The 20776-nt window shown below is 42.4% G+C and overlaps 1 protein-coding gene across 1 annotated transcript in view; it reads right to left on the minus strand.

Annotated features, from left to right (window-relative positions):
• The window catches only part of LOC128351275 (glutathione hydrolase-like YwrD proenzyme), a 55804-nt gene that overhangs the window by 32403 nt on the left and 2625 nt on the right, over positions 1-20776 (minus strand). The window contains exons 3-5 of the mRNA XM_053310664.1: positions 13427-13580; positions 11950-12156; positions 1022-1174 (exon numbers count right to left, since the gene is read on the minus strand). Of these exons, the coding sequence (XP_053166639.1) occupies positions 1022-1174; positions 11950-12156; positions 13427-13580 (514 nt within the window). The remainder of the gene's footprint in view (positions 1-1021; positions 1175-11949; positions 12157-13426; positions 13581-20776) is intronic.

A 20776-nucleotide genomic window follows, 5' to 3' on the forward strand; every position in this document is an offset into this window, starting at 1 on the left:
GCAGGTGCTGTGCGCAAAGCACCTCTGCAGAATTTAGGAATCCAGAGTCACATTGCAGGGCATGGGAAAAATTTTTCCAATCTCTCCTACCCCTGGAAGTACCCTTTAATACCCCCAAATATCTCCTTAAGGGTCGCACAGCCCTCAGGGACATGTTTTATGGGTGTTAAAGAGCACTTCTGGGAGAATGAAAAATGGGGGAAATTGCATACCTGTGCAGCGAGACTCTGCAGAGGTGCTTTGCACACGCACCTCCACACAGTTAGTGAGGATCAGTGCTTTGGGAGAATCTTAACTGCACAGTCGGGTATAAATAAATATCACAAGCCTGAGATGGGAATGTGCAAATAGTCACATGGATTTGTTCAAAGTTCTCATACGAGCATATAGCCAGTATATTCTAAGAAAGATAAAAGGGTATTCAAACAGAGAGACCACAATTCATAGGAACACTGATAAATGTGCTAGATGTTGTTCATGTATAACTACTGTATAACTTTCATACCTTTTGCTTTTTCTGCTGAACTCATAAACTTCATTTCAAACAGTGACTTAAGATGCTGGCTTGTTACTCAGCTATGGTATGAACAAACCACAGCGTTCCCAAATTCACATGTAACTAGAAACTGTGGTTCTTTCCAGATCACATGAGGAAGCTTTACACTTATCCTTCCTTCACGTGCAAAGGGGAGGTTGAGGGTGAAGCATACAAATCTGAGTTTCATGCTTGCTTATTTTCATAATACATCTGAACTAAGCCAAGGACTATCTATAGTGAGGTTTTATTGCTCCTGTTTTTAATATTATGGTTTTATTGTATTTAATAGCTTTACATAGATGGCATAATTTAATGATTGTATATTTGAGTATCTTTGGGGTGGAAAAATGATATTAAATGCAGTAAATAAAAATAAATGTGCACATTAGAGACTCACTGGATCATGCCTCAGTTGATCATAATTAATTCACAATGCACCTCCCAATCTCCATTAGATTTAGAACAGCAACCTCTCTGGCATACCTTGTAATTTGTGACAATAGGTTTGACTTCCTCAGTGACATGGCTTTTCAGATCTTCTAGATCCATTACTCCACCATTATTCTGAATAACCTTCACAACAGCTTCAGCAACATGGCCTTCGTAGAAGCCTTGTTTACCCAATTTTGCCAGCTCCTGAAAAATTAAAGAATTTAATACAAAAGCAAGCAAACACAAAGAATTTAGAATGACAGCTACAAAACAAAATAACACTATTGCAATGCCTTAAGGTCTCGTCCCATGGGACCTTCCCACATTACTCAGCTGGAACTTTAAAACCATACTAGAAAATGGGAAGCAGTGCTATCATGCTCTACTTCAGCCTGTGCAAAATTTCTCTGTTAACTGTGCCATGCTGTTTCTCAAGTCTGCAAGTTACTCAATGGAAAGAGGGAAGAGGAAGCAGCTCAGTTTTTATTCTGGCTTGTAGGTGTTCAATGAACTAAAAGAGTTGATTGGAAATTTCACAAAAAGCTTCTACACAGAAGCTTCATAATGAGTCTTCATAATGGGTAACTGTTCAACAGACAAGGTTATTTCAGCAAGTGACTGGAACCATTACTTAAATGACCTATAGAACATCTCGATATTATATCAAGTTTTATAATTGATTATATCAGGTTTTGTAATTAAAATAATGGATGCACAAATGGAAAACTTGATACAATAAAGATGTTCTATTTGTGCATCAATTATTTTCTAAAGAAACAGGAATGCTAATATATTAATATAGCAGAACCATGCTGATTTATATTACACATACTTTAATGACCTCAACTAAGCATTCAATATATTTGAATACTAAGTGACTTAATTGTATGTCTAAATACATATTTATGTGCCTAATATAAAAAACCCTTGGATCAATAGATCTAGCTTTAGTGTGTCTCTTCTTCCATGCTTCTATTCCTAAAACAGCTACCTACAGGGATTTGCAACATTTGGCAAGTGTTTGTATACTACTTTGTGGACTTTTGACGAAAGATGACAAAATGTTTACAATGGTATTAGTGTCATTATTCCAAAAGCATTCACATAAATTAATGACTTCTATTAAAAGACCAGGACGAATAACTGAGAATTTATGCATGTCAATAACAAGCACTACTCATCTCTGAAATGGAAGGAGAAATCCTTCCCACCAGCTTTGTGCGTAACTATTTAAATAAATAAATATATAATCTATATATAAATAGCTACTGGTACCAAAACAAACCAATAAATAATGAGCTCTTCAAATACACTGCCATGACTCTTGACAAAGTCCTAAAGTAATATTAATAATTAGTATTTGCATAGTGCTTTGAGTTTGCAAAGCATCTCACATTATTTTAATGTAAAATGATTATTTGTCATTATATATAGTCATTATAAGTATGTTCATTTATAGCACGCATCAACCACACATTAAACTTAGGTGTTGCAAGAAGCACCACATGGACGCTTTCCAGACTAGCTGCTCAGCAGCAGCAAAATGCCTTCGTTTGGGCAAGTCGCATTCGAAACATAAACAGTAGGGGGAACAGTCTCCCAGCAACTAACAACCCCAAAAAGCAACTTTTTAATGCCAGATATACGACATCCTAGCACTATATCGCAGTGATTAAATTCGAAACAAGGCATCAGAAATGTGAACAGCGCCCTGCTGTCCATGTAGGGACTGCGGTGTCATGATGCAGGAAGTGTGGAAGCATACTTCCGAGATACCTCTTAAACCCATTGTAGGGTCTAGTCTGGAAAGCACCCTGGAGGCTGTTTTAGCACTCCATTTATCAACTGCAACCATGGAGATTAAGTGATTTACTCAGTGCCACTGCAGAGTGTTTTCCCCCTCCTACCATTTGCAGAACTATGAAGAAAAACTGCCCAGTCTAAATGGTGAGACACTGGCACAGTGCATGCAAGCAGCTACCACATAAATTAGCTTCAGCCACCGGTATAGGGTGCTCTGAATAAAATAATTATATTTACCAAAAGCAAAAGCTTCCGTAGTTAAGGACCATAACTCAGGGGAAGAGCATCTGCTTTGAACGCAGAAAGTCCAGTGTTCAATCCCTGGCATCTCCAGGAAAGGCTGGGAAGTCTTAATCGGAAACTCTGCAATGCCACTACCAGTCAGCGTAATCAATACCAAGCTAGATACACCAACGGACTGATTCGGTATACGGAGACTGCCTATGCAACAATGCTGGCATCACACATAGATGCCTCCAAGGCAGCATTGTCTCAACAGTCATTGTCAAGAATATGTCAGGTGGTTGCGAAGCTTCCCCATGCAATAGGGCCAAACTACCTGATGAACAACTTACGTATTTTAGAACCATGAAATATTTCTTACAACTTGCATGTGGCTGCCGCACAGTATGAAGTGACACTTGAGAGCAGAGTTCAGCATTCTCTCCTTACTTGCTTCTGATATACAAAATTAGATGGCGTTAGAATTCTCTGAAATGTACACTAGCCCAAGAATTACCCAAAATAATGAGAAAGAAAAGAGCTGGGATGCTAATAATGGGAAAGATCCACCCCCAGATACAGTATCTGTCACTTTAGCTATTATATGAGTGGAGAGCACGGGGTATGCTGGTGTGCTCCTGTTCCTCTGTAGCCCCAAACAGGAACTAGGGATGTGCACGAACTGGCGCTTGGGCCAGTTCGGTGGGGGGGGGGTACCTTAAGGAGCAGTGCCCTTTCTCCACCACCACGTTTTCCCCACAGACACTGTCGCCAAAATCGCTGGTGCAGTGCGGCAGCGTATCTCCTTGCTGCCCCAGTCTGCGTCGTACCAGAAGTGGCCAGTGTGTGTGCGTGATGTGACCGGGGTGGCAGGGAGGTACACTGCCGCCTCACACCAGTGATTTTGGCAAAGGTGCTGGCAGGGAAAACACGGTAGGGAGGGGCAAGGGCACCCTCCCTACTCCTTAAAGGTAACCACCCCACCGCCGAACCAGCCCAAATGCCAGATCTCCAAACCAGTTCAGTGGTCCGTAAAAGGACCGCCAAACCTGTCCATGCATATCCCTAACAGCAACTCCTGGGTAGGGCTATACTGCTGAGCATCTCCCTAAGCGGTGAGAAGTTATAGGGACAGTGCACTGCAGCACTGAATAGGTTTGGCTTCCTTGGAAGGAAACACTACCCTTTGGAGGAGAAATCACTGAAAGCTTTTGGTGTCTTTTTAATATCCAGTTTATTTACGAATATACAAGTTGAGCATCAGGTGCAGAAAAGCAGCAATGCACTCCTACAAGTCAGTAACAGATCACATCAGGTTCCCAGAGAGTGGCCCTGCACATTCCATCAGCTATTAGCTCAGTCCCTCCAGGTCTCCCTGTCCTTTCCAGTTTCTCTCTGTCTCATCCCAAGCTGCTTGTTTCCACACATCCTTGGCTGGGGATGAATGACCTTTGACGGCTTTCCCCATTCAGAGAAGTCTCTGCAGAATTATCAGCCATTAAACTGTACTCCCTCCATTCAGGGACGTCTCCAGGCCACTGAAACATTTACACAACTTTGGCCATCATCAGTAATCTACCAGAGGGCCAGGAGATCTTCCTGATACCCAATCTCATGACAATGTTCTTTGTCTGTGTAAATGAGGCTTTACAGCAACCGTTAGAAATTATATTTGGAAATAATGCATCTCAGCTTAGCTGTGCCTGCTCCAGATTTCAGAGTAGTTGCCTAAACCTTGAAGATATGTGGGTCTTAGGAGAACAGGGAGAACAGGAGAACAGCAGGGTTCCCTCTAAGGTGTGCGCATGTGTATGCGCTCATATATATATATTTATATCTGTTCAGTTAATTTTAGATCCCACTCAGGGTGAATCTGGAAAGTCCCACTTTGAATGTATGTGTGCACACATTGACTTGATACCGCCACCCAGAAGAAAACTCATTCCGCATACAGATTTTAAAAATTAGAGAGAACATTGCATACCAGATGTTATAGTTTACCTACTATTTATTTATTTGTTTTTGTTTGTTTGTTTGTTTTTAACACATTTGTATACTGCCCAAAACGCAAGTCTCTAGGCAGTTTACAACAAAACAATAAACACAATAGATATAAAGATCAAAACATTACAACAATTCAAAATTTAAAAGGTTACAACTATTAAAAACACAATTCAAACAGTATCTAATTAAAAGCCTGGGTAAACAAATGTGTCTTGACAGCGTTTTTAGAAGTTATAAGAGATGGGGAGGCTCTTATTTCATCAGGAAGTGTGTTCCAAAGCCTCGGGGGAAGCCATGGAAAAGGCCCATCCCTGAGTAGCCACCAGATAAGCCAGTGGTAACTGCAGACGAACTTCTCCAGATGATCTCAGTGGGCAGTGTGGTACATAGTGAAGAAGGCATTTATTATGAACAAACAAGGAAAACATACACTAAGGGAAACTTTGTTATACTTATTGAAGTATAACCCTCTTCAGACATCAGTGCAAGCAGCGTTCCTCTTACAGCAGGGAAAGAGGGGAGGAAGTCTCACTCCTGCCGCTGTCACTCAACTCCTCCCGTGGGGCTGCACATGCTTATGCAGTTTGTCTGAAGGAGAAGGCGCTGTGTGTTCACTGAAGGTTCTGTGAGCTGCAACCTCAGCTGATCAATGTTGGAGCTCACAGAATCACCAGAGAACATGCTTACAGCACCTCACCTTTCAGACTAATTATGCCATAAGCGTGTGCATCGGGCAAGAGGAATGAGTGACATCAGGGGCGGAGGGACTTCTTCCCTGCTTTCCGCCGCTACAAGCGTCAACGCTGCTCATGTGGATAACATCTGAAGGGGACATATGTTTATGTTCTGTCTTACAAATATAGCTTCCTAACCCTACATAACTTAAGGCTCTAAGCCACTTTCCACTCTCATCTCGTCCCAAGCCTCAGCCACACAATAATTGCCTCAAAATCCCAGCGGTCATTCCCTCAAACATTCCTCCCTCTATGAATTCGCCCTCCTTCAAGATTGTGTGCTCCATATACCTCACCCCTATCCAGATAAGCCTCAGACCAAAGTTCACTACACGTGGCTCACTTTAGATATAGCAAGCTTGAGTTTCACATGTTTCCTCCTCCCCATGTCCTACCTCCCACACACTCCAATGCCCTCCCTGTTAAACCACACTTGCATCCAAGGTTTGCACTTGCCCTCCCAAGCAGAATTTGAAAATAGGACCTAAATCTGGTGGGGACACGCAAGTCCAAAGCTCACCTGCGTAATGCCAAATGGCATTATGAACTAAGTCAATCTCATGAATATGAAACCAAGCCTTAAAAATGGGATCAAAATTAAGATCTCTCTCTCTCTCTCTCACACACACACACACAATTCCGGTATTATCTTTTATGCTAGGGTACAAAGTGATAATTATGCATATACTAGGCACATACCTACCTATGTATCGTTATACAGGTATATTTAGACAGCAAGGGTGAGAAGACCCTTTAAAGCAGGGTGGCACAAGGTTGGCCCTTCTGCAAATGTTGGACTAATTATAGAGGGAGGTGTGTCTATTTGTGGAGACAGGAATTTAGCCTACTGTCTGCCTAGATTATTTTGCTAGACTTTCAGGGTCTGGTGAGAGTTTATGAAAAGAGATGAATTTTTTAAAAATTATTTTAGAAATCAAAGACATATAAATATAGCTCCCCTAATCCCTGATTATTGGCCTCTGCGACTGAGGATGGTGGGAGATGAAGTCCAAAAACAGCTGGAGGGCCAAAACTGTGACTTAAAATAACAGGGTGCACAGCAAATGAGTAGCATGAGAAGTCAAAGAGCACAATTAGGTACTTATATACGCACAGAAAGAAACTGCCCTGTGACTTCTGACTTCATTCCAAGGAAGAGCCACTTCCGTATGAATGATTCAAAAGGGATAGTCAACTGTTGGTACCTGGTACCAAGACAAAAGGGCAAATAAAGGAAAATGTGTCATTCCCTGTGTATATAATCAAATAGCTTACTGTCCTCGATGGTACCAGGTAACCACCTAGCACCAAACTGTTAAATATTAACAAGATGCAATTAGTCAGTCAAGAAAGGCTCATCGGTTATGTGAAATAAACCATATATGAGATCTTTCTCATGTAAACCACCAATTTTTGTAAGTCATTCAAGGTGAAGCATTTAGAAATATATCTGTGCACTTTCTTTACAAATGAAATAATCATCATTGTGGTCACCATATATCAAGAAGGACATTGTAGATCTGGAAAAGGTGTAGAAGGGGGCAACCAAGATGATCAGGGGCCTGGAGCACCTTCCTTGTGAGGCAAGGCTACAGCATCTGTGGCTTTTTAGTTTGGAAAAGAGGCAACTACGGCGAGACATAATAGAGGTGTATAAAATTATGCATGGAGTAGAGAGTGTGGATGGAGAAAATGGTCTCTCTCCCACACAATACTAGAAACAGGGGCCATCCCATGAAACTGAAGACCAGGAAATTGCGGTCACTAGCTTGGGTGGCTTTAAAAGGGGCTTAGACAAATTCATGGAGGACAGGTCTATCAATGGCTACTACTAGTCTGGTGGCTATGGGCCACCTCCAGCCTCAGAGGCACAATGCTTCTCAGTCCAGATGGTGTGCCTCAGGGACTGTTGTTCTTCAAAATCTGGACTTCGGTATAGTGTCCCTCAGGACTCCATATTGTCTCCGATGTTGTTTAACATCTACATGAAACGGCTGGGAGAGATCATCAAGCGATTTGGTGCAGGGTGTTATCAGTATGCTGATGACACCCAAATCTTTTTCTCCATGTCAACATCATCAGGGGAAGGCATAACCTGCCTAAATGCCTGCCTGGAAGCAGTGATGGGCTAGATGAGAGATAACAAACTGAGGCTGAATCCAGATAAGACCGAGGTACTTATTGTGCTGGGTCAAAACTCAGGAGATGATTTTGATCTGCCTGTTCAGGGTGGGGTCACACTTCCCCAGAAGGAACAGGTACGCAATCTGGGGGTGCTTCTGGACACAAACTACTCCATGGTGTCCCAGGTTGAGACAGTGGCCAGATGTGCCTTTTATCAACTTCGGCTGATACACCAGCTGCACCCATTTCTTGAGATAAATGACCTCAGAATAGTAATACATCTGCTGGTCACCTCCAGACTTGACTACTGCAATGCGACCTTTGTACATAGTCCGGAAATTGCAGTTGGTCCAGTATGCAGCAGCCAGGTTGGTCTCTGGGTTATCCCAGAGAGACCATATCACTCCTATCTTAAAAGATCTACACTGGTTGCTGGTAAGTTTCCAGGGAAAATACAAGGTCTTGGTTATAACCTATAAAGCCCTAAACAATTTGTGCCCTGGGTATTTAAGAGAACGTCTTCTTCTCTATGAACCACACCGCCCATTGAGATCATCAGGAGAGGTACGTCTGGAGTTGCCACCGGCTCGTCTGGTGGCTACTTGGGGACAGGACTTCTCCACTGCTGCCCCAAAGCTTTGGAACACACTTCCTGATTAAATAAGAGTCTCCCCATCTCTTACAACTTTTAAAAAGGCAGTCAAGACACATTTGTTCACCCAGGCTTTTAATTAGATACTGTTTTAACTGTTTGATTATTAATAGCTTTAAGCTTTTAAATTTTAATTTGTTGTAATGTTTTAATCTTTTTATTTGTTGTTTTTATTGTATTGTTGTAAACTGACCAGAGACCATTGTTGTAAACCGACCTTTTAATTACCGTATTTTACGGACTATAAGACGCTACGGACTATAAGACGCACCTTAATTTTAATCCAGTTTTTCAGAGTTTTAACATATTAAACTGTTAAAACATATAAGACGCTCCTGAATTTTGGCGGATATCTTTCGAGGAAAAAAGTGAGTCTTATAGTCCATAAAATACGGTAGATACTGTTTTAAATGTTTGATTATTAATAGTTTTAACCTTTAAGTTTTAAAATGGTTGTAATGTTTTAATGTTTTGGTTTTTTTATTGTATTGTTGTAAACCGACCAGAGACTTGCATTTTGGGCAGTATACAAATATGTTAAATAAATAAAAAAATAAATGCATACATACATTCATTCCAGTTGCAGTGGAACAACAGTGAGAGAAGGACATGCCCTCACTTCTCGCCTGTAGGCTTCTCGAAGGCATCTGGTGGGCCACTGTGTGAAACAGGATGCTGGACTAGATAGGCCTTGGACCTGATCCAGCAGGGACATTCTTATGTTCTTATTTTTAATACTTGCAAATTGTTGTATTCTAAGCCTTGGTCTCCTTACATTTTGGGGGAAATTTTGAAATAATATCAGAGGTAGCAGAGAAATGCACTAGGATATACATTTTAGGATTACATGGGTGCTTCCTGCACTCTCTAATAAAAATAAAATTCTGTTAGAAACAAAGGTATTTCTAGTGGCTGCTTCACATAATTATCTATTTCACCCTTGTTCGCCATACATTACAGCATACAGGTTGTATACTTGAGGTTTTCCTACATTTAGCTACTAGGGAGATCTGCTCCTAGGGAAATCTGCTCCAGTGAAGTGGCCTAAGGAAAGCTAATGCAATCACTTCCATGCATTCCTGTATAAAATATTCAAATCCATTACCATAATCCATTGCCTAAGAAAATGGACAAAATGAGGCATGACTTTCATAAGATGAAAACAGGATTTCATAAAACTAGGTTGTGTACAGTCCATAGTCTTCATCATTTGGAAAAAAGCAGGAACCTTAAGGAATACTGGGTTGGCCACATGCCAAATGATTTTAAGGAAGGCTATGGCTGGGATTTAAGCAATAATACAAAGAGTTCCCCATGACAAAGGCAGCTTTGAGCTTCTGTTTCTCAGCTGGCAATCCCCCATACCAGGCAGCAAGCAGGCGTTGAAACAAAGAGGAATTTTCAGGGGAGTTTGTGATATGACATGGGTGTCTGCAGTTCAAAGAGGAAACTTTTTAAAAAATCCTGGTGAGCATGTTCAAGTCCTTGGATATACCTAAAGTAGGTTTTTTTTAATCCTGACCTGTATGTTATTTTAGAAATATATTCTTACAATGGTATTTTTATTGAAATCAACAAGCTATCTGTCTAGCAACAACTTTTAAATAAATAAAAAAGAAAATTGTTGCTAGCAATGGCTGATCACTCTGTTCACCAGAAGACTTTGAATCTGCTTGACTGAGTTAAATCAAGACAGCAGGCATTTAAATTTGTTGACCTTCAAATTCAGATTTTAAGGTCTGTCCATTGTTTCTCAGCATTCAGCTATCTGGCTCGCAGTTGCCCAGTTCTCCATGCCATTACAGCAGCTGTAGAAGCCATGACATCTTTGCCAAAGAATGCACATGATGGCATCAGAGCAGATTAGCCAATGGTATCAAAGGGGGCAGGACAATCAGAGAGATCAAGAAAGCAATGGCAGGTATGCAGAGAGCAATCGATTAGAAGAGGATATAGAACATGTTAATAATGCATAATATTTTCATGTTTTAAAATGGATAAATACCAACTACCCTGAGCCAATCACAGGGCTCTGTGGTCGCTAGGCGTCGACACCGACTCGACAGCATACTTTACCTTTACCCTGAGCCTAGGGTTTTATATAAATTGAAATAGGAGGGAGGGAGAGTCACTGACTGATTTTAAAGCACCAGTTAATGAAATTATATGAATGTAAATTGGAAGGGAAGGGAAATTATATGAATACAGTGGAAGGGAAGGAGGAGGAAAAAGCAAGAGAATCATCAGTCTGACTTCCATCTCTCATTCTGCCTTAAACCATTTATTTAATTCTGTTGCATTTGTTTCTGAACAGTTTTTCAGCATTACATTAGTTCAACAATAAGGTTACAAGCTCAGGATATTGAGATATATAATTAGCTGAGAGAGATGCTGACGAAAAGAGTCCAAGCATGGCTTCCAAATCTCTTACATTTGTTAAAACCACATTAGCCAGGAAGCAAATTCAATTGTTGTGGAAATAAAATTAAATTTGACATATCGTGTTGTCTTACATCCACTAATTTACCTGCATTGTATGAAACATTTCTCTTTGGATAAATGCCAGCCGTCATCATTCCTACAGACTACAAGTCTGGCTTTCTATGAAAAGGCCTGGATGCAGCCAGAGGAAAGGAGTGAAGTCTAATTCTGCATCTAGCACGACCCATCCACCACTTCTTAATCAGCACCACAAACCTGCTCAGGACCAAACTAGATGCCACTTTAAACATGTCTTTGAATCCCATGCCTGGGGTTCTCCAAATTTTGTTTATCCAAAAGCAGCCATGAGGGAATCCAATCTAAACTGGGAGCACTGGGTACAGTGGGATTAAACGTCCACCACACTGTTTTCCTGCTGAAATCTGCCACCCATCTGGTATTTGCCAAAAATCACAGTTGTTTGCTCCTGAAGCTTTAGATGGAGTCAATTTTCAGCAGGAAAATGCTGGAAGGGTAAGGCTTAACCTTCTAACTGGCCCAGTCCAGATTGTGGCCCTCACAGCTGTTTTTGGTTAGACGGAAAGAGAAAAATGGAGAACACCAAACACAGGTTTCAAAAGCTGCATCTAGTTTGGCCCTTAGTCAGTCACAACAAATTCCCAGAAAAATGTCACACAATTGCCCAAACTCTTTCAAGAAGCTGCTCCATAGTGATCAAGAAGGAAATACACAGGATACCATGACAGTACTGTTGAGCAGCATTGTGTTTCCAAGGGAATGACACCAAGGTTTGCAAAACCCAAGGCAGATTTTTAAACACTTTACACAATGCACCCCAATGGCACATTTCAAGCAGTACAGTAATAATGTGATTCGGCACTTCCATGGACCCAGCCAAAGGTACCCAGAAGTGACTCCTGAGATTGCAAAAGCTGAACAATGTGCTGCTGCTGCAAACACAAAATTGCTGATGGAATTTCTGTTATTATGACACTTACCTTAAAAGTGTTTGCCAAAAATGGATTGCAGAAAACTTGGCCATGATCAGGTGCTTTACCATCAATCAGTAGGTCTTTCCCATGTATGTTTCCAGGAGTCTGGAGAGCATGAACATTCTGCTTCCAGTGGTAGGAAGTAATCTCTGAAACAGGAAACCCCTTTTCAGCCAGTTCTATAGCTGGCTGCAGAATCTGCCCCATGGAAAGCTGAATAAATCAAGAAAATTTGCACAATTAGATTGCAAGATTATTTTCAATATAACTGCATTTTTTAAAAAGCCTAATCTTGCATGCCTAATCTTGCATGCCATAATCAAGGCTTATTCCGCAACAGCAATGAGATTTTCAGTAAACTAATAATAAAAACAGGCTTCCCTATCCTTGCATACAAGAAGCTTCCTGCCTAACACTAATATTCTTAGCACTATTTGCTGGCAATCTGCTGCAAAACCATAATCTCCCCCCCACCCCAAACTCCTCTCTTTCAAACTGGGAAAAAGAAGGTTGTTTCACCTTTTGATGAGAATATGATGCAACATCCTTCTTTGTAGAATGGATTTTTGGCTGTATTTTTCATAGTGATTTGCACTGAACCTGGATGCTATGTTAGGCCGAATAGGAATAGTTGTTCTTTCTCTGCTAAATATAAGAAGGCCACCACTTTAAAAGATGCCTCTTTGCCTAGCATAGCATTATAGCTATGCATCTGCTTGTGCACGTAACATTAAGCATTTGCTATCACATCTGAACATTTGTTGTCACATCTGAAGCCAGCCAGTGTGTGTGGCCAATATCCTGAAATTTCCTCCCAGCATCTAGTGGAGGAAGCTGAGGGAGATTTTTGGTGGTATGAGTCGGAAAAGGTAGCCTGTATCGGGGCGTAGCTAGCCCGCCGGCAGCCGGTGTGCGGCCATCCTGATAGCCACGCCCCCGCGTCTGACGTCAGACGCAGGGGGGGCATGGTCTGGCTCCCGAACTGAGCTTTGAGGCTCCGTTCGGGAGAAGCAGCTTAACTGCTAAAGGGCTGCGCGGCCCCTTCGGCAGTTAGACAAAGGCTGGTGCTGCATTTGCAGCGCAGCCCAGAAGCACCTCTTCCCTGCAGGGAAGAGCCACTTCTGGGCTGCGTTGCGAACACAGCACGTCTTAGCTCCTGAAGGGGACGTGCGGCCCCCACTCGGGAGCTAAACTACCGCCTCCGCGTCTGACGTCAGATGCGGGGGGCGTGTCAGGGCCACGAATGGCAGCTCCTGATTGGGCACGGCTCGGGTTCTTTGAACCCGTTCACCCAATTATAGCTACGCCCCTGGCCTGTATTGCTCGTTTCCCACCCCAAGAAGCAGCGCAGTAGGAAATTATGTACAATAATTTGCAAATTCAGCTTTCCTTGATATGGAACTCTTTTAAACAAACAACTGCAGCACAGAGAAAGACTAGGCTATATTGTACTTTTGAAGGAACGAATTGATTTGGGGTTAACCTTTTTGCTTCCATACAGGGCAACAGCATCACACCAGCCAGCTGCTGCACCAGGTACGGTGACATTATATGCATGTAATGGGGGTGGAGGATTTGCTTCACTGAAACCATGTTCTTTCAACAGCTCAAAGGTCAGTGACTGTGGAGCCCGGCCACTGCAAAACAAACAGACACCCTTATGTAAACAGGATTATAAGGACATAATAACCATCTCTATGACATTTTTTTAAATGATTGATAGTATCGCAACCACCTTGGCATAGCACTGCAGCAATTCTTATAGGCCTAGAATCCTGAAACAATGTGCGTAACTCCCCTGGCAAATAAATTGTGTTTTTCATCAATGGAATGACCACAGCCCACACTCCACATCCCTGGACTTGGAAACTCTTTTATTATATATTAGCCAATGGCTCTTCTTTAAAAAGGATCATTTCATTCCACTGTTTTCAAAATGTTATTTTAATTCAGAATTATTTTCTAGCAGAAACAGATTTCGTTTATTAAACTCCCATGAGAAGCTCTGAATGGAACTACCACCCCAGGTGCCCGTGCCTCCTCCCAGCTGCCACATGAACTTCCCAGGCTGCCCTATGTCACTCCCTGCCTGTCCCCTGAAGCTCCCAAGAACTGCCGCACCGCCCAGCTGTCCCTGCACCAGTGCTGGGTGGGCAGTTAAAGGGCCACCACACCACCATCTTTCCTGGGGCACTTGCCCCATGTTCTGCTGCCTCCTGGTGGTGGGAGCTGGGATTCACGACGTCGGAAGTCCAACTTGACCGAAGAGCTCAGTCCTACAGTTTAATTCCAACCCTGAGAACTAGGATTACTAGGTCTAGAGCCTGTGAAGGCCTCTGTGCCCATGTGCACTATATCTAAAAGGGCCACAAAAGGGAATTCTCTGCCAGGGTGTATTTTAAGTAAGTGAGCTGTGGCATCCTCTATCATGCTGTGCCTTGGTTCTGGGAATCATAGGCGTTTTGTTGTCCATCCCTTAGCTGACTGATAGGCCAGATTAATGAACAAATGAGAGCCAATGCTTTAGGAAGAAAGGAAGCTGCCATAAAATGAGTCAGGCCATTGGTCTATCTAGCTCAGTATTGTCTTCACAGACTGGCAGCGGCTTCTCCAAGGTTGCAGGCAGCAATCTCTCTCAGCCCTATTTTGGAGAAGCCAGGGAGGGAACTTGAAACCTTCTGCTCTTCCCAGAGCGGCTCCATCCCCTGAGAGGAATATCTTATAATGCTCACACTTCTAGTCTCCCATTCATATACAACCAGGGAGGACCCTGCTTAGCTAAAGGGACAAGTCATGCTTGCTATCACAAGACCAGCTCTCCTCTCAAGAGGGTTTCCTCATTGACAGGGAATCTCTCTCTCTGTTTGAACAAAGTAACCTCAGAATATTGAGATGGTCACACACACTCACATGCCTAATGAAAGAGAGAACACAACTGCATAGTTACAGTGCAGCATCCACAGGGATGCAACCCCATGCAGCATTTTTATACACAAAGAGTGTGAGCACTGTGAGATAGTTGGACGTACAGCACTTGGAGCACAGAGGGATTCTCTCTGGGAATCTGAGATGGAGTAGTGGAACTGCTGCCTTGTAGAGGCACCAGCTATTTCCCTCTACTGATGCTCTCCTTGTGTGTGTGTTTTTTAAAGCACATTTTACAAAAATGGTGGAAGTATCTAATGCTCACTTGTCCAAAGCAAATGAAACTCAGATAATGTGCCCCTGAAATTTCCCACTAAATCTGGAAATGAGGAACACAGAACAATACTGTGAGCTGGAAACAAAGATGCTTTCTGAAAGGCAGCTTTGAGGATAGTTAGATAGCAACAAAGAGATTGATGTACTGAGCAGAAGGCTGGACTAGCAAACCCTCAAGGGCCCTTCCAACTCTAACATTCTATGATACCACTGAGGTGTGTCTGTGTGTCATTCACTACAGCTGACTCAAATTTGATTCAAATCAGTTAGACAGTCCTCAAGTTAGTGCACTTGTGCCTCAAAAGTTTATGCATCCACCATCTTGGATTGGGGTGGGTGACATCATCACAAACTACACCATTGGGACATCCCTATGTGTCCATTCAGCTGTAGCAAATTTGGTTCAAATTGGTTAGACTGTCCACAAGTTAGTGCACTTGTGCCTCCAAAGTTTACGTGTCCACCATCCTGAATCGAGGTGGATGCCATCGTAACAATCTTCGCCATTGAGGTGTCCCTATGTGTCCATACAGCTGCAGCAAATTTGGTTCAAATTGGTTGAGCAGTTCACAAGTTACCCCATCTGCGCCTCAAAGGTTTATGTGTCCGCCATCTTGCATCAGTGTGGATGACATCATCTCAAGCTATGCCACTGAGGTGTCCGTGTGTGTCATTCACTGCAACTGTACCCAATTTGGTTCAAATAGGTTAGGCAGTCCACAAATTAGCCCTCTTGCATCTCAGATGTTCACACAGCCACCATCTTGAACTGGAGAGGAGGACATCACCACATAACACACCATTTGAGCATCCCTATGTGTACCTACATCTGTAGCAAATTTGGTTCAAATCGGTTAGGTGGTTCACAAGTTAGCCCACTTGTGCCTCAAAAGTTTATGAGTCCGCCATCTTGGATTGGGGTGGATGACATCATCACAAACTATGCCGTTGAGGTGTCCCTATGTTTCCCTACAATTGTACCCGATTTGGTTCATATTGGTCCAGGCATTGAGAAGTTGATAGTGGGGGACACACGGACACACACACACAGAATGCTGGGGGATCTCATAAGCCTACCGGAATGGAAGCCCAGGTATGTAATTATTTCTAGTGTCTAGACCCACACCTTACATACACTGCAGTTAAAGGTTCCAGGGGAATCTATATTATATCAGGTATTAGGGCTGCTACTTATGAACACTTTCTTGGGAACAAAATCCATTTAATGTTATTGTACTCATTTCTGAGTAAACATGCAAAGGATCAGGCTGTAAAAGCTATCAGGCCGTAATGTCTTAATGTTAGAAAATAATTTAATTAAATAAATTAAAATAGCTTTAAATGTTTGAGCTATGTGGGATTATCAGACCATTTTCTGACCAGCACTGTATACTGGAAAGCATGCTGGACTTCAACTGGGGGGGACCTGTGTTCAAATCCCTGCTTAGCCACAAGGTGTGATGGGTGACCTTGGTCCAGTCACTTTCTCAGCCTAACTAATCTCACAGGATTGTTGTGAGGATATGGCAGGGAACACAACGACATACGTCATGCTGAACTCTGGAAAGGCATGGAGTAAAATAAATAATTTTCATGCAGATTTTAGATATCCTAGTATAAATCCTCATGAAGGCATCAACAACATTAAGAGATGTCAGAAATATTCATACCAGTAGAGGAAAAACTACTGTAGAGAGTCTACTCATACCAGTAGAGGAAAAAAGCAAGCCACAGGCCAGCTAAAAATGTAAAGCTGGTACATTCTAATTGAGTCCATGAGGAAAGCAGATAATATTGTTAAACTGAAACACAGTGTGCATGATGATGCAAAGCAGTTAACTGCATATACATCACAGGACTACATAACAAAGGTAAACAATACTTATCATACAAAAGACTGTGGACAGTGCTGAGTGCATTTCAGGCCTGTAAGCACATTCAATTTTCTTTTAAAATCAGTGGGTTCTCTCTTTCTTTTTTCCTTTTCTTTTCTAGTTATACTCACATATATATCATGTTTATGCATTGTTGTAATCTCATCACAATAAAAGAAAGCAAGAAAAAATCACTGGGTTCTAGAGTTGCTGTCAAGTTCGTTTATTTTTATCAGGTTGCTTTTTATATATTTTTGAGCTTGCTTTCTTTCCTTTCCATTTCTGGCTGGCCAGCCTGTCCTTATTTTAAGTGGTTGGTTTTGCTAGAAAAACAATTAACTAAACTTGATCAGAGCTGCCAGATTGCAAGTGGGAGATTCCCTTTATCTTTACATTTGCTGCTGTTCCGGGAAATACGTTTCCCAACCTTTTCCCACTTTCTTTTGCACTTCAGTCCATCACACTCCCCACACAGCATATCTGGAGTCCTGATTGCTACAAGGGGTGGGGGGGAACGCGCGGACAAAAGGAAAGGGGCATAAATGGGTGGGAGAAGCAGGACCAACTCCCAATTCGGCTACAGATTGCAAATTAACTACCTTATATACCAAAGTTATCTTTCAGCAGCATTCAGTACCACAATTTGCTTTTTCACTTTACACAATAAACGGAACTAGGATGAAAAGTCTTGCTTCCTAATAGCTGTATCCTAAGGCAATATTCCACCCCAGAAAAGTTGCAATATATGGTGCTACGCAGGCAAATATACCACAGCAAATGTTTAAGATGGGCATATTCCTCAGGTTGCTGCCCTTTTATATAGGCAGGCTCCTCTGCTTTTAGAAGCTGCATGACATGCTGTTATTCAACAGGTGAAACCTTTCCTATCCTACAGAAGCAGTGATGGGGAAGAGCTGCACCCTGAATACCTACCTGTCATGAAAGTGTTAAAGGCATAGGAGTCCTGACAGAAAAAGGTGGCATCACTATAGAATTATGACATACCAAGGGTGGCTCCAGAAGAGGGTCAAACCCCCACCTATACATGCACTTTGCCCTTTCTGTGCCACTTCTCAAATTTTTTTCCTGGTGTTGCCACTATGGCATACATCCTACAGGTGTTTCCTACAGACATCACCACAGGAATGTAGAGGCCTTCTACAGTCACCACACTATTTAGCTTCACTGGAAGAGCAGTTACCCTGTTGCTTTTCAGAAGAAGCATACTCTTCAAATTGTCTTGTATTCCCTGAGCTAGCAGTGCCCACTTTTCCAGGCCGCATGTCAGCAGGACCTCTGACTTGTGTGGTTTTCAGGCTCTGCCTTGTGTTTTTAATCAGGCTCCAGATTGATTTCTGATTAATCTGCTTCATTTCACTATTATTTTAATATTTCCAATATGCTTTTATGAAAAACCTTCTGCACTTAATAATGGAAAAAATAGTTTCCAAAGGAAAATATTCTTTAATTATATTTTCATCAGTGTACTTGGCAGGGTGTGCACTATACAACCCCGGGAAACAAGTCAAAATACTACATTTAAAGTGGTTTCCTGTTTCTTTATGAAAGGTACAGGAAAGAAATCACAAGTTGCAGCATGCCTTGCTCTTTGCTCTTTGACTACAGCAACTGAAAAGCACCTGGAACTGATGCTCTTCTTTTATACCATTCAGTATAGACCTACAGTGGAATGATGGCTCCAATGTAGGAAAATCAGAACACACCAAAAAAGGAAATGAGGTGCAAAGCTCATTAACCACCTGGTTAAAATAAAGTCATTTCCAAGTGAAACCAGAACAGTAGACTCTGTGTCCACCAGGATGTTTGTACAAAACCATTATAAAGGTCAGCTTAAAATAAATTAAAGTGACATTATGCACACAAGCCTGAAAGAACATACACAAAACGTGAACAAATACCATTTGTATATACAGGCAAACCTTGTTATACGCGGAACCGCTATTTGCGGTTTTGCATATCCACAGGTGTCAGACACCCAATCTACTTATCTGTGGATACGAAAGGGTTAAAACCCACATATCCGTAATTCCTAGAAGGTCGGAAGTGACAGTGGATGTCATTTCCAGCCACCATTTTGTCCATAGGAGCCATTTTGTGGTTCATTTCACCCAAAAAATTTTTTAAAATGTGGAGGTCTTTGGGGGACCATTTGGGATGTTGTGGGGGGCATTGCAGGACACCAAGAGACTGGCAAAGCACAGCAGGGCACTTTATTTGGCCCATTTTCATGTTTTTGTTTTTTATTCTGGGAACCTAACCCCCCATGTTCCCATCGACTCAATGCCTCATTATCCACGGTTTCATTACCCACTGTAATCTGCGGTAACAGAGCCCCTGCAGATAATGAGGTCCACCTATGACAATTTCATGGAGGACAGGCCTAGCAATGGCTACTAGTCTGGTGGCTATAGGCCACCTCCAGCCTCAGAAGCAAGATGCCTCTCAATACCAGTTGCAGGGGAGCAACAGCAGCAGAGAGGGCATGCCCTCACCTCTTGCCTGTGGGCTTCTCGGAGGCATCTGGTGGCCCACTGCGTGAAACAGGATGCTGGACTAATTAGGCTTTCTGCCTGATCTAACAGGGATGTTCTTATGTTTTTAATGTAAACAGGCTTGTGATAAGTGGGCAAGCCCGAAGAGTACCACTAAACAGAGCTCTATTAAATAAATTAAATTCTAATGAAAAACTCAATCCAGTAATCTGTTTCTCTTCCCACAAAAACGGCATCTGCTTATTTTCCTGTAGTATTGTTACTAGAAATAACCTTGATTCTTGTTTGTCCACAGGCTATATGGTAATGACACTCTATTTGCCCTGTTTCACACAGTGGCCCACCAGATGCCTCTGGGGAGCCACAGGCAAGAGGTATGTGCATGTCCTCTCTCCTGCTGTTGTTCCCCTGCAACTGGTATCGAGAGGCATCATGCCTCTGAGGCTGGAGATGGTCCACAGCCACCAGACTAGTAGCCATTGATAGACTTGTCCTCCATGAATCTGTCTAAGCCCCTTTTAAAGCCATCCAAACTGGCGGCCATCACCACATCCCATGGCAAGGAATTCCATAGATTAATTATGCACTGTGTGAAAAAGTACTTCCACTTGTCGGTCCTAAACTTCTCAACCTTCAGTTTCATGGGGTGACCCCTGGTTCCAGTGTTGTGTGCGGGAGAGAGAAATTTCTCTCTGTCCACTCTCTCTACTCCAAGCATAATTTTATACACCTCGATCATGTCTCCCCTTAGTCACCTCTTTTCCAAGGTAAAGAGCCCCAGATGCTGTAGCCTAGCCTCATACGGAAGGTGCTGCAGGCCCCTGATCATTTTGATTGCCCTCTTCTGCACCTTATCCAGTTCTACAATATCCTTCTTAAGATATGATTATCAAAGCTGTAGGCAGTACTCCAGATGTGGCCACACCATAGATTTGTATAAGGGCATTATAATATTAGCATTTTTATTTTCAATCCCCCTCCTAATGATTCCTAGCATGGAATTAGCTTTTTGCATAGCTGCCGCACACGGAGATGACACTTTCAATGAGCTGTCCACCACAACCCCAAGATCTCTCTCCTGATCAGTCACCTACAGCTCAGATCCCATCTGCGCATATGTGAAGTTGGTGTTTTTTGCCCCAATGTGCATCACTTTACACTTACTTACATTGAACCGCATTTGCCATTTAGTCCCCCAGTCCCAGTTTGGAGAGATCTTTTTGGAGTTCCTCACAATCCGTTGTG

This window comes from Hemicordylus capensis, chromosome 3, assembly GCF_027244095.1.
Source record: "Hemicordylus capensis ecotype Gifberg chromosome 3, rHemCap1.1.pri, whole genome shotgun sequence".
Classification (NCBI taxonomy): Eukaryota; Metazoa; Chordata; class Lepidosauria; order Squamata; family Cordylidae; genus Hemicordylus; species Hemicordylus capensis.